This window comes from Mchenga conophoros, linkage group LG12 (genome assembly GCF_057382185.1).
Source record: "Mchenga conophoros isolate Kocher_MC1m ecotype Shallow Benthic linkage group LG12, M_conophoros_male_GT1.1, whole genome shotgun sequence".
Lineage (NCBI taxonomy): Eukaryota > Metazoa > Chordata > Actinopteri > Cichliformes > Cichlidae > Mchenga > Mchenga conophoros.
In genome coordinates, this window is record NC_140537.1 from 20,754,969 (window position 1) to 20,769,295 (window position 14,327).

Here is a 14,327-nt window from a genome sequence, read left to right on the forward strand (position 1 = left end):
ATGAGTGGCCGGGGTAGCGGCCGCCCTCTCCCTAAAATTGGTGCCACAAACTGTTTATCGCTGTCGTAATGTAAGTAATTTAGTTTGATGGCAGCCTTGTCAGGTTACGCTGAGACCATGTAAGGGCTCTCCCTTCTATCCAGCCCAGCTCTGTGCTCTGAATCCTCCGCAGTCTGCATCAGCAAAGTGTCTTGGCATCACTTCTCGTTCTTCCTCCGGTGTCCATTCCGGCGTCATGTGAAGGGGGTTTACGGTGGTTTCTCTCGTCCTACACCGGACCCTCTTCCGTCGATCTCATTTGTCAGTGACAAGGTCCTCGCCCTGGTGGACCATCTGGGGCTAGTGTCCCTGTCTCCGCTGCTCCCGGTTTATCCAGCACTCTGTGGCGTGCGGCGGAGCCGAGGATGAGCGAGCAAGGGAAGGGCTCGGCATCCGCCTCTGCCGCGGCCCCGGCACCTGGGTCGGATACTTACAAAGGCTGGCTTTTTAAATGGACCAATTATCTAAAAGGCTACCAGCGGCGGTGGTTTGTCCTCAGCAATGGCCTGCTGTCATATTACAGGTAAATATCGCACGCATGGCGTGTATGTTTCCTCCTCCCTCCCCCTGGAAAATGTAAACGCCACTTGTGCTCACATTTCTGTGTCGGCGCATCACTACAGCTGGCTGCCTCAGCTGTTTAGCAGCAGGCTAGAGCTAGCTACCGGAGCTGTGACGGAGGAGAAAGTCAGGATTTTCTTTAAAAGACAGCTGGGCGCGGAGAGACAGTGACACAGACGGGGACATATAGGGCAGCTAGTCCTTTAAATAAGTGGGAAATCATGTCACGGCAGGCGCAGACGTTAGCCAGCACACCAAGCTAGCACGATAGCCTCCTGTCATCAGCTGTCAGGCGGCTGCAGATCCAGCTGTCCGCCCGGGGAGACCGACACGACAGGGTGCCCGGCCGCTTTTAACACACATTTAATAACCCTTCGCCCTGAATACTTCTTTTTATGTGACTTTCACCGTCTCAAATACCTTCGCCACATGACCGCCACGTTACTTTTCAGAGTGCATTCATTCATTGCATCACGGTCACGTTACTGAGCCCAGCCACTTAGTATGATCGCCGTAACGGGATACTGTGCGAGAGAAGGTCGCTATCGTTTATCCGTCTGTCCTCGCTCCTATCGCACAGCCAGGTAGCTGCGAGCTAGTGTTAGCTGTAGTAGCACCTGTGGATCAGGTGCTTTCTCCGCGGGAGTCATGTTTCCGCAGGTGCAGGTGTTCAAGCTCATACATGAGCTCTCTGAATGGATCGTAAAGCACGCCAGCTCCTAGGCTTATTTCAGTTAGTAACGTGGATTTATACTATAGCACTTCAATTTAAAGCCAGTCAGAATCAACAAATCTCCTTGGCAACAGCAATGAGAATTACAGACTTGCTTCAATTAAGTTTATGTTATTTTATATAAAGCCAAATCAAAAGAACAGTCGCCTCAAATCACTTTATATCATAAGCTAAAGACCCTACAATAATAGAGAAACGCCCCAATCATATGACCTTTTATGAGCAAACACTTGGTGACAGCGAGAAGGAAAAACCTCCTTTTGGCAGGAAGGAACATCAGGCAGAACCAGACTCTGGAACAAAGCTGTACCTGCTTTGTGTGACATAATCTTCACAGCTTTCCCCCTAAACCTCTTTGATATACTGACAAAGATGGTGGGACAGAGGCAGAAAGCCAGATCTTGAGCTGCTGTTTGGTCATGCAAAATTAGTTGATTTTCACTTTCACTGCTTGGCTGTTGCATGTTTAACCTGTTTGTTTGCTACTGCTGCTGCTTTTGTCAACACTGAAACACCCTGCATTATTTGATGTACACAGACGGTTTCAGCAGTTTGTACGTCATACTGAGGCCTGTCATGTTACCAAAGCATTTATATCAGTGGGATCTTTTGGTCATAGTGTTTTCCAGCAACAGATGTTCGCCCTGTCTCTGACCCAGTTTCCCTAATTAAAGAGTGAAGGTGCACCTAATGGCATTAACCTTCCTCTGCTCACCATGCTGCGAGTCAAAGCCTTGACTGTGAAGTTTAAATGCTTTCACAGTTTAGATGGCTCTAGCATGATGTGTTAATGCACTCTGTAATTGCTTGCAGCCATAAAATAATGCAAATCATAAGTTGATCCCTCTGGGTTAATGTCTTTTTCAAATGTCATCTTTAATTGGGAGGTTAGAGTGCTTGTTTAAAGGGTCCCCTGCGAACCGTCTGTGTACATCAAATAACGCGGCGAATGCTCATCAGTACGATTTTGCCTCCCCGGGCTGTGAAGCAAACTTCTGACTCACGATGTTTTCCTGCAGCTCCAAAACTAAAAATGGAGATTGAATAGGGAGCTTTCTCTACTCTGTGTGCTGGCAGAAACACAATCAAATCTCTTTTCAGACCATTTCATGCCACACTTTCTGAAACAGACTCTTTGTCTTTTCGTGCCAGCGGGGTTATTTGACAGAGGTGTGGTAGATGCGGCCCCACACCTGCCCGTGCTTGTGGTGAAAGGAAAGATGCCTGTTGCCTCTACCCTCTATTAATAGTCCATTATGTTGTAAGGTGACTGCTGTCCCCGGAGTAAAGGTAGCCCGTCGACATCTGAGCACAGAGGCAGCGAAGCGAACGAGCTGTCCCTTCCACTGCTGTCTTCCTGGCAGACCACACTGTGCGTGTCTGACTTCAGGCTTTGTGTTGCGCCTTCTCTGGCTGACTGTCTGCGCTTCTTTTGTGAGTGAAGTAAAGGGGAAACAGTCAGTCAAATGTGACAACGTGTTAGGTTAAAGTGTTTTCTGACTGTTTTTTGTCTTTAGGTTGAAGCATCAGAAGAAAGACGATGTCACTTTGCATCAGCGTGTTATCTGATTTAATGGAAATACAATTCACAACACATTAAACCGTGTCACACACTTTAAAGCAAAGACAACTTTCATCCAACCTCATGTAGCCTGTCCTGCATTTAATCATTTTTGCTTTGTTTAATAATTCGCAGGGTCCACCCGCCCCCTTTAAAAAGGGTACTTTGTATTTGTGATAAATCAGTACTGACAGACGTGGCAATTAAGACTAGTCAATGCCCCCAAAGGTTTCCTTTCATTCAGGCCTGCTGTTGATAAAGCAGCGGGTTGGTTCTTTGAGCTGGTGCTGCGACACAACTGCTGGGTTATAAGAAACGGTTCGTGGGCTGACTGACGCACTCAGTACTTGCTCCTGGTAAATTACAATGAGTTTTATAGAGATTCAACAGGGCGGTAGTTATTGATTGGTTAAGGCTGTGACACTGCGGCTCTGTCTGGCTTTTATTTCAGCCTCAGAAATATCAGGAGATATTTCCCTTCTTTTCTCAATGAACTTCTTTAAAAAAAAAAGATGCATAATTGACTATTCCTCACAGTTTTAATACTCTCACCTCTTATAGTATATCCAGCTTGGTGTGTTAGGGAAGATTACAGGGTATTAAAGCTTTGAGTGCTATTGGAGCTGCTGTATCAGTAAATCCAGCCTTGCTCTTCATACTAGACCAGGCCTTCCATGTTTCCTTCTCAGCTGCGGGAGAGTAACTAGATAGTATCAATTTAAATGCTCGGTGGGGGGGCGGCACCTCTTGCGTCCCTTTGGAAAGTCAGGTTTTGGCGTTACAGCTCACACCTCTCAGCTCCTGGGAGGCGGGGAGGGAGAGGGAGCGGGGAAACTGGCCAACCTTCGGCCCAGCTGGAGGGTAAAGCCTGGCCTGAATCCTGTTTACTATTCCGACACATCAGCAGAGTGGCTGGAACAAGAGATGTTGCTGCGCTGATCTAATCTTGTTAATGGGCTCGTTTTCTGGTATTTGCACCAGGCTAAAGAGTGTACATCTCTTAGTGTGTGTGTTTGTTTGTGTGTTTATGTCAAGCTGAGGGCAGCACAGCGATGTTGAAGAGATCAGGGGCTCTGGCCACATTTTCATTATCTCATTGTTTTGGTTTTTCAGCAGGTCATGTCACACCATCCGTGCTGCAGTGTCATTGCTTTTGGTTTCCTTATCTTTCTTTTCTTTCATTAGCATGACATAGTCGCCGGCTTCTTCCCTGTCTTGTGATGGGCCCGCAGCCAGAATAACAAACTTGTGTACTGTGCGTTCTCATGCTCAGGGTACTCCCTTGCCTTCTTCTGTGTGCCTCTTCATGCTTACGGCCGTCTGTTCTGTGTTCTTCACTGGTTGTTGTTTTGTCATTACATGCTCCAGATCGGTGGATTTGTGTTTTATGAGGATTTGTGCGCAGGGGACCGACAGGTAAAGCACTGCATTTCTCTCCTGGCTGAGCGCAACATGCAGGACCCCTCGCTTACCCGCAGCAGCAGCCCACATTCACCTTCCCCCTATCCCCTCTGCTAGTGCCTTAATGCCTCCGTGGTTCTTTTCGCTCTTTCCCAGCTTCTTTTTTAGTTTCCTTGACTGTATGATTTCATGGCCTTTGCATGGCCTCACCTCCCCATAGGGCAGAAGCGATCAGTGTGGCTTCTCATCTTACTCATCAGCAGCACATTCCCTTTGTTGACCCACTTAAATCCGGCACTCTGCAGCTGAGCTCGGCTGAAATCTGGGCTGTTCAGGATTGCCGGCTGCCCCTCCGCGCTGCTTCGCATGGCCACAGTGCGGTGTTGTCTGCGCAACTGATGTGCACCGAGTGCCAGAGGAAGGGTACACTGAACCGCTTGTTCTGGACTGGCATTATAACAAGACTTGACTTCAGCCTGGAGAAGCTGTATAGGGGAAGCCACTGCCTGGCAGAACTTTTAAATACACTTCAAACTCTCACTCAACAAGGCGGCAACCACCTTGTTAGTGTCAGCTGAGGCCGGAACTGTTGGGGAGCTTAGTGCTGCTGAGAGGCAGCTGCTTGTGGCAGGGAGAGCTCACTGAGGATGGATGAAAGGATGTTAGGACCCACAGACAAATTCACATGATTGCACGGGTGCGTCAAAGGGGCCGTTTCCAAGGGTATGAGCAGGCAGACATGTGACATGGAGGGCTGAGCATCTCTTTGTTTCATTTGACACAACCTCTGCACTTCACAAGAGCGAGTGGAGCATATGATTTTGCTGATTAGTTGCTGCTCCCCGGTTGAGGCTGTTAATCGGCAAAATCAGCAGTCTGTGGTCGGGCTGAAAACCTGCTTCAAAAGGCCACGAGGGTCTACCCATGCCCTGCAGTTCAGTTCACTTAACTGTGACAAAATGTCAGGCAGACAGTTTTCAAATGCAGAATGTTAAGTGCATAGTTTTTGTAGAGTTTTTTTCTTTTCAGTTATTAAAAAAAACTAGTTGTATTTAAACGAACCTCATTGAAATGGATTTTCCTTTTAATTCAGTTCAATTTGATTTCATTTATATAGCACCAAATCACAACAACAGTCATCTGAAGACACTTTATATTGTAAGGTAAAGACCCCAGAGAAAACACCAACAATCAGATGACCCCCCTATTAGCAAACACTTGGCAACAGTGGGAAGGAAAAACTCCCTTTAACAGGAAGAAACCTCTGGCAGAACCAGACTCAGGGAGGGGCAGACATCTGCTGTGGTCAGCTGGGGGTATTTTCTGTATTTGCCTGTTACATATTTTCATTCAGCCACACTAAAGGAAAGTATCAAAACATGTAAAGGATGTATGTTTTTCAGCATAAAACTACTGAAATAACTAATGTTTGCATAGATTTCTATTAAGTACAGTTTTTTTTTTTTTTTTTTTTTTTTTGTTTTTGCTTTACTTATATGCAGAGCAATTGCGTTGATGTGCCCCTCCCACCCGCAAAGGCCCATTTTGAGCTAGAAACAGCCCTGGAGTACACTTTTGTCAAAGATTTACACAATACATATAGTCATCAACTCATACAACCCACTGTTCCCTTTACCCTTTGTTCTAATCTCTCGTCCTGCTGCTTTGGTTCTGTCTCCCTACTATCGCTCTGTCATTTTTACCTCCTCTCACACTCTGTTCTCTCTTTGTTCACACTGTTCTTCATTGTTTGCCTGTGTTCGCTCAGACAAAGGCCTTGTTATGCGCAACAGTTGGACTTACAGGCTACCCAGATACCCACAATTCAACACACTCGCAGCAGGGGCAGTCAGGTCACGCTGAGTGAATCAGGAGCTCCATTTGTATGCAGGTGTAATTTCATGTATAAGGTTGTGTTTATTGAGTGAAATAATGTGAACAGTCCTGAAAACTGACTGACACGATCACCGTGGATACCTCCCTGCTTGTTCTTAGTGGCCACATGCCTCTTCCACTCTCCTACTTGCACCCCTGCTGTAATGGATATGAACATGAATTTACAGTGTTAGGATTGAATGATGTGATTGTAAGACAGGGGAAAAATAAAACAAAACAAGTTTTCAGCTTTTTCTACTTGGCGTTTTGTTTGCAGGACACAGGCAGAGATGGCCCACACGTGCCGAGGAACTATAAACCTTGCAACTGCACACATCGACACAGAGGACGCCTGCAATATTGTGCTGAGCAGCGGCGGCCGCACTTACCATCTGAAGGCCAGCACAGAAGTGGAGCGGCAGAGATGGGTCACGGCACTGGAGTTGGCCAAAGCTAAAGCAATCCGGATGATGAACGATCAGTCTGGTAAGGACAGATGTAGTAACCGGCTGCCTAAATAGAAAAATAGCTCTGCAACACATAAATTGTGGGCAAGATGGCTGTGAGCTGGTGGTGCAAGGTGTTACTGGTCAGAATCCGATAAATAACAAGCTGGACTGAGTCAGTTTGAGCAAAAAGAACAGTGTGCCTTTGTCTTGTTTATCTCAGGTGATTTCACTACTGGTTAAGCAGAGTTCTGCACAGTTTTTAGGCCAGTCTAGAAATATGGATATATCTGTTTTTGTTCCTGGTCCCCGGTGTCCAGTGCTATTTGATATTCATCACAGCTGTCCTGCTTCTTTAATGTCATTCACATTCCGTTATGAGCCAGGAGAGGGCAGCGCTGTCTGCTCACTCAACAAACTGGAGTATGCTAATAAGACTGTGAGAACCAAGCTTCCATTCAACCTCCTGTCAGCAGAACACTCTCCTTTCCAAGGGGACTTATTCTTGTGTGCTTGTATTAAAGGTTTCTGGTCAAAGGCTGTGGGAAAAGTCGAGGAGAGCCGTTTTTCTTCACGTTTCACCCTGGCATCGTCCCAGAGCCTCTCTGCCTGGATGTTTTGTTTTGCAGACAGGGCCTAGAGAGACTGAGACAGGCTATATATTGCTCTGGCCTCCATTTGAAAGTCAGATCACTAAATATAGACTTGGGCAGGAGGGGGATGTGAGAGCTTTTCAGCTCATCACTTCCAGTAAGCAGGACAGGAATGCTTGTATATTTGTATTTTGAAAAGGTTAGGCTATTGAACAGCTTGGCTGTGTGTGTTTGCGTGTGCGTGCATTTTTGGTGACCAGTTCCATTATGCTGATGTCCAGCTAAAGCTTTTGTGCCACTGCAGTTTGATGTCCTTTATTTTCTTCACAGAACATGACCTTCTTTGTGTATTTAACCAGTTTTGCTCAGCTTGGTTTCCCTGGTGTCTCATTGGTAGTTCATAATCCAGAGCGGGTGACATAGACACAAAGCAGTTTCCATTTAATGGGGATTTTTGAAAAAATACTATGCAGGAAAGGTTTGTAAGACACAATGTGATTTTTATTTTTTTATATATGAAGTTGAGACAAGCTTCGATAGGTGTGACACATTTACAATTGCAGTGTAAAGGCTGTTTTAAAGAGATATTTGTAAAACACTAGCAACGTTTTTATTTATAGAGGAATATGAAAGGTATTATAAAAACATCCATGTAACCCTGAAGCATTTTACTACATATTTTACTCTAATGTAATTATACAAATAGTAGATTTTCTCATTTAAAATGGAGGCAATCAAAATGACAGTGATGGCACATGGACTGGTTCTCACAAGATCAAGATCCTGAACCCCAAACTGCCCCCATGCATCCATCAGTGTGTGAGCGATGAAGCACTCACTGTATGATTATGTGCATAAATGCCATGAGTGGCTTACAGTGTTGTAAAATGTTTTGAGTAGTCTAAGACTAAGAAAGTGCCATATATTGCCAGTCCATTTATATACACACGCACAAAATCAAAGAGGCACACACTGCGACTTTTTAATCCATAGTGTGTCCCAAACTCCTAAAATGCTGCATCCTACAGCTCCCATAGTGCAACACAGCATTCTTTTTGTGCCTCTTCAGCAAAGTCCTTTTAAATTCAAGCAGCCAAACAGCTCTGGTCATTTATTTGGCCAGTTATTTTTGAATTAACTTTAATTTCAACGCACATTAGGATACAAAAACTGCATATAGTCCACTTAAAAAGTTTGCTGACTTTGCCCCAAAGAAGTTTTTAAAGACGTTTGTTTCCTACTGTAGAAACGTTTTAACCACCACTTTAACAACACGTCTTGTTTTCACAGGCAGGCTTTAAAAGTCTCAGGTCCAAGCTGACATCACCACAAAGATCCCGTTAGCGGTTATACTTTAAGTCAAGGCCCATAGAAGGTGTTTAAATAGGCTGTGTAATAATTCAGAATGTATGCTCGTTTTAAAACAGGAAGTCACAGGAAAAAAAAAAGCACCTGTGTGCGCTGCAGTAGTCACTCAGGGTATGCTGTTGCTTTTATAGCACATGATAGAGAGTGAAACTGTCAGTCTGAGACTTTGTTAAATGGTTCATATACAATCGTAGAGCCTGAAATCAATATTTGCTGCATAAATGCTGTTATTACCTGCCAAACATTAGACTTTGTAACTCGATGATGCAGTGAGTTTGTTTCAATTTAAATATCTGTCAACTTCTGCTGAGTGTATTCATATCGTCTTAACTTGCTGCATGTCAGTCAGGAAAAAGTGTCAACATTATATTTGTGGTGAGTTTTGTTTCCAGCGTAATGCAGAGCATATTGTTCTTTATCCATGAGCAAACATGGATCAGTGACCAGGCGCCTGCATTTACTAACTCGCTCTTCCCTCTCTGTCTCCTCGGGGGAGCCACGAGCACAACATGACTTGCGTGTCAATACAGAGCAGAACTGACAAAGTGAAATCCTTGACGTTGCCTACTGTTACTTTGCTTAGACATGCAGTGCAGTGTAATTTTTAGGCCCTTATTCTTTAGGTCTTCTGTATAATTTACTGGATTTCAAGTCTCTCGCTGTCAGCCGGCAATAAGATTGATCTTGTGTAGACCTGACCTGATCTTTCAGTCAGTTGCCTTAATGAATGCTGGTGTCACTTCTGCTGCTTTTCCATTTGGCTGACTTTTCTCGTGTGCGTATTGTCTTAATTTAGGCTGAGATTGGCTTTCTAACTGAGACTACTTGCTGAAATCTAAGGCATATGAGCTCAGCAGGTGGCAGTGTTTCCCTCACTTCACTGTGACCTCTCTCCTGGGTTGCTCTGCCTTGTCTTCACGGCTTGTGAAAGTGGGATCACAGCCTGACACTGCCGAGCCTGTAAATTTAGCACAAGCTATTATTTTTTTTCTTGATAAATTTTAGTGGATAGTAAAATGGTTTACTGGAAGTTTAAAAAGAAGAAGAGGAATTCACTCTTGTAGTAGTCATCTACTCGGGTGTTTCTCTGAGTGAACTCAGACAGATGCAGATCAGGTTGGCATCGGTATCAGACACCAATCCATCAGGCGTGCAAGAAGATGTGAGTCTGGAGTTTTCAAAAAGCAGTGCATTGATCTGCACTGGGTGTCTAATCTATAAGCAGTACAACTTACTGACTCTGGTGACACATAAACTGGAAGTGGATCAGTTATTTTTCTTTCTGTCCCCTGTTGCATTATCTTTAGTTGCAAAGAGAGAGCTCTGTCCAAGGTCCTGAAGCCTTCAGCATATTTTCAAAGGTGAAGAGAGCACTGATCAAGTATTGCCTTTTAAACATGCTTCTCTCAGTTATTTATTTTCATCAAGATCACCTCTCCCTGCTCCCCACCTCTTGGTGTGAACTGACTACATTGTTTTTTTTTTTTTTAATTTTTTAACCCTCTTATATTCTCACCATCCCTCGCGCTGTCTGATTTTCCCGCCCCACCCCCTCTCCCTCTCTCTCCCTCTCTCCGTCTTTCCCGGCTCTCTCACTGAGCCGGTTGTGCTGCTTTGCATCCAGGGTTTAGGTCGGAATGGAACAACCATCATCATCTTTCTTCAACTCTCCCCTCTCCACCTGCTCTCTGTTGCTTAAATAATTGTGATTGTCCTGCCAAGTAGTGGGTGATGATACAAGCAGCATAAGGTCTCCCTCCTGTAAGTAAATGGCTTTTCTTCCATTTGTGTTGTCCTCAGGAATCTGTGTGTGTGCACACTCAGACTTGGATATCTGGTTAGGATGATTTAGATCTTGCTGTGTATTTATCATGTGTCAGCTATTGTATTTGTGTTTTTGTTTGTTTTTTGATCATTTGAAGTGATAACTCATCAGTGTGGAACTAGTGGTGGTTTAAGTGTTATTTCTGTGCTTAGTAGGTGACATTGAAGGTGTTTAAGCAGAATGGGGAAATGATTAATATATAATATATAGAAATTGAATAGAAAGCTGTGCATCATTTGACGTTTAGGGTAAATGAACCTTTTAGGGCAGGGAAGGAGACTGATTAGAGGACAGTCATAATGTGTGCAACATCAGCCTACATGGCAGTAAATCTGGACTAGTAATGTGTCTTTGCATCAATAACTTGATGATTTTGTCTAGTATATGATTTTTATTATTATTTTTTTATTGGGAAAAAGTGTTTTTCTTTTTTTTTCTTTTTTTTTCTTTTTTTCTTTTAGCTCTTATGTTAAACATTCACATTTGCTGTTATCACCATAGAGCCAAAAACTACACCTTGACATATTTGGTGAACAAAACACAAAAACAACAAAACAATTTCCCAATTATGCTGCAGCTGCTTCATCTGCAATGAGCTCTAGCCATGAAATGCTACTTTCTGAGCCTGTGAAGGATGTTATGAAATGACAGATGGTGTGCCTATTATCTTCATCAATTAAGTTCTCCTGTGGCTGTGCACTGAATTGCTTCCCCTTGTTTGCCTTGGATGTAGACGGGTGTGCTGGCTGAGGTTGATTTGCAAGATCAGCTCAGTCCCCAAAGACAAGGGAGATGGAGACTGAGAGATCAGAGCTACTTTCAGGCGTGTGACATAACAAACACAACTGAAGCCAGGCTTCACAGCGAGCCTAAAAGCTGTGGTTGTCCAAACAGTCAACCAGGCAGAAATGATACGAGTCTGATAGTCTTTTTCTTTTCTCCTCTGTGTTTTCTGCCATATTTAACTTCCTGTTTCCTTTTCTGTCTGTAATCATTTGTAAAGGTAACAGTATGAAATCAAATCTTTTACTGCCTCACGGTGGATTTAACCTTTCTGCACTCTGGCTTCCTTTCCAGCATGGCCTACATAATGCCAGCCATGCTGACACATTGATTTTGGAGTTAGACGCCACCTGTCTTTTCTCCCACTGATGTGACATTCTCTTTAAGCCCCCACTTTGTGATGTTTTTGTTTGTTTTTTTTCACTGTAAACAACCTAAACTGAACGAATCCATTGTCATGCGTTGACTTAAAAATGCATGGCATTGTCTCTTTTTCCTTCCCGTCTTCCTCTGCCACTGTATTTTGAAACAGTTTGTGGTAAACAGTCTCCTTTTTAGGATAATCATGCTGAACGAACTCTGAATCACCCTGCCTGTAGGTGACTGCTGTCTGGAAAGAACAGAGATGGCAATTTACTCTTCTCTTAGTCAGCAGTAAAGATAACTTTTACTGGGCAAACACGTTGCTTTGGGTCCTGATGCTAAATCAGCACGCTTGGTGTTTGAAATTGCTGCTGTTAAACTGAAGCAACCTAAGTCTTGTAAGTGTTAATTTGACACATCTGTATACCTTGGTTGTAACAAGTGGTTACTTGAGTTAATGTTGCCTTCCAAGCATTTTTGCCCAGAGAACTTCCGCTCACTGGTTTCTATTTTTTTCTTATCATTCTCTGTCATGTGGGAAAGTCGCAGGAAATCAGCACTTTATGAAATCCTTAGACCAACCTGGCACCAATAACCACGGCACATTCACAGTGACTTAATTGACCTTTCTTCCCAAATTTGACTCTTCAGTGCCATGACACATTATTTTTACTATTAAACTGAAGCTGATATATCCAAAACTAATACCTAATCATTCCAGTTGCTAGAGTACGATTATGCGCTGTCAACCATCAGTTTAATCTAACCCAGTAATAAAAACCCTGTTCTTTGTGGCCACTTACAGATTACAGCTGAGCAGGGGTGACATAAAGCAGAACGGTAAATACATTTTTTTAAGTCTTTGATTTCTTTATTTATTGATTTGGAGTTTCATTTTCAAGCTTCAATCCTAAACCTACATGATTATCGTTTTCATGAATGTGAAGGTAAGCGATCTGAATGGAAAGACATCTCTGCATTCGACATGAACTCCCATTACAGCAAGCGCTATAATGAGTTATGTATTGCAGCAACATGTTGTAGCACCACAGGACACCATGACAACAACATAGACCTTCAGCAATTTGCAGTCACGAAACAAAAAGAGGAATTTTAGCACAAGTGTATTATTCATTGCACACACGCTGACTCAGTGTTTTGACAGCTTGCGACCTCTGATTTCTCTTCTTTCATTTTTTCTGTTCTACTGGGAAATAAAGGTATCTGTTTAAAGAGATGTCAGGTCATTCAATGTGATAATAAGTCACTCAAGCTCTGAAATCAACCATTCAAAGAATCTTTTGATTGCTGAAATGTTGCCGGTTTAGAAAGAGTCCTGACCTTAAGCTGATTAAAGTGTACACACAAGACAACCCACGGATAACTCTGAACTGAAACTTGGCTTCTAATGAGCTGTGGTTTCAAAAACCTGACCTGTCAGTAGCCCTGGTCAATAGCCGTTTGACTGAGCGCTATGCTTATTAAGATGGTTCATTATTTATTCTCTGTGTCTGTGCTGGAGGAAGATCCTGGGCAGGAGTATAAAAAATATTTACATATAGATTAAATCAAACACTTAAGTCTAAAATAAGATCCTAAAACTCCAGAGTATTTCAGACTTTACACACAGAGACTATCGCGTGTGTGTGTGATAGACACACTGAGATAATTACGTAGCCTCTGACAGAAGGTTAGTCCTCTTTGGATAAGATTATCTCTTCAAAATTTTGAATGCATTTCAAGACACGTGTCAAGATATTCTTGAAATAAACCGTGCCTAAAAGTTTAAAGGCACACCATAGATGTACTTGCAGTGTCAACACTAGCATCTGCCATGCAGAGATCATACCTGGAGTTTATTGTCAGTGGGGCTGGATGATTCATTGCCCCAGCGTACCGAGAATCTGCTTTAATTTCACTCTTCTGCGTGGGCCATTCATAGCGTCTGTTTGCAACCGTTAAATCGTTAAAGTGACGTTTGGCTGTCTTACTATAAGGCAGTGCAGGCTGAAACAGGAAGCAATTAGTCTTAACTCTTACATTTGTGGTTAATTAAAGATCTTCCACCTCCTTCGGATGAGTGCGTTATCATCGCTACAGGAGCCTTGGTGCATTAAGAGGTCTTCTTTTGGCTTATATTTCACTAAAGTCAAATTTTGTATTTCCGGTTCTTAAATGTAAGTGGTCTTGTTTCCCCGGCGATGGCGAGGAGGTACAGTGTATCGCACAATGTGGTCCTTTATGTGGCTCAATAACATTTATGTGGCTTCTAGTGCTTCAAATAATCTCATATTCAGCATGAGACTTTTAAAATGCCATCTTACATTTTTCCCACGTTGAAACGACTCTCGCTCTTGAAATGTTTTACTGGTTTTAATGAGCTCTGCGCGTCCAGGCCGTGGAGGCTGTGTGTGTTTGGGTTACTGCTTCCTAATGCAGCAATTAGACTAATGAGACTGTTACTTATGCTCTTTAAACACCATCGTTCGCTTTAGTTTGTCTCTCAGATGCCTTGCCCTTCATCTGTGTGTCCTCCAGGAGAAAATAAACTTTCTCAAAAGAAGATCATTTGATATTTGCACTGAATTTCTGAATGTAAAAAATCTGTTAATAATTGTAATATTTAGCAGCTATTAGTTCGATTCAGGTGCCTATATTAAAATATGTATTTATTATCGTGGATAAATTGGATCTTAGATTGATTTACATCAAGGGTGATGTCAGAAAGCTTAATACTAAGGAAAAAATGCGTTTATGAAGCTGATGCATATCACTCCAA

At 43.2% G+C, this 14,327-nt stretch overlaps 1 protein-coding gene across 2 annotated transcripts in view; it reads left to right on the forward strand.

Annotated features, from left to right (window-relative positions):
- The window catches only part of osbp2b (oxysterol binding protein 2b), a 51,043-nt gene continuing 36,716 nt past the window's right edge, over positions 1-14,327 (forward strand). Inside the window, exons 1-2 of one of the 2 annotated variants that reach the window (XM_085294398.1) lie at positions 1-562; positions 6,448-6,656. In XM_085294398.1, the coding sequence (XP_085150524.1) occupies positions 405-562; positions 6,448-6,656 (367 nt within the window). In that variant the 5' untranslated portion in view covers positions 1-404. The remainder of the gene's footprint in view (positions 563-6,447; positions 6,657-14,327) is intronic. The other variant, XM_085294399.1, reaches the window with a different exon arrangement.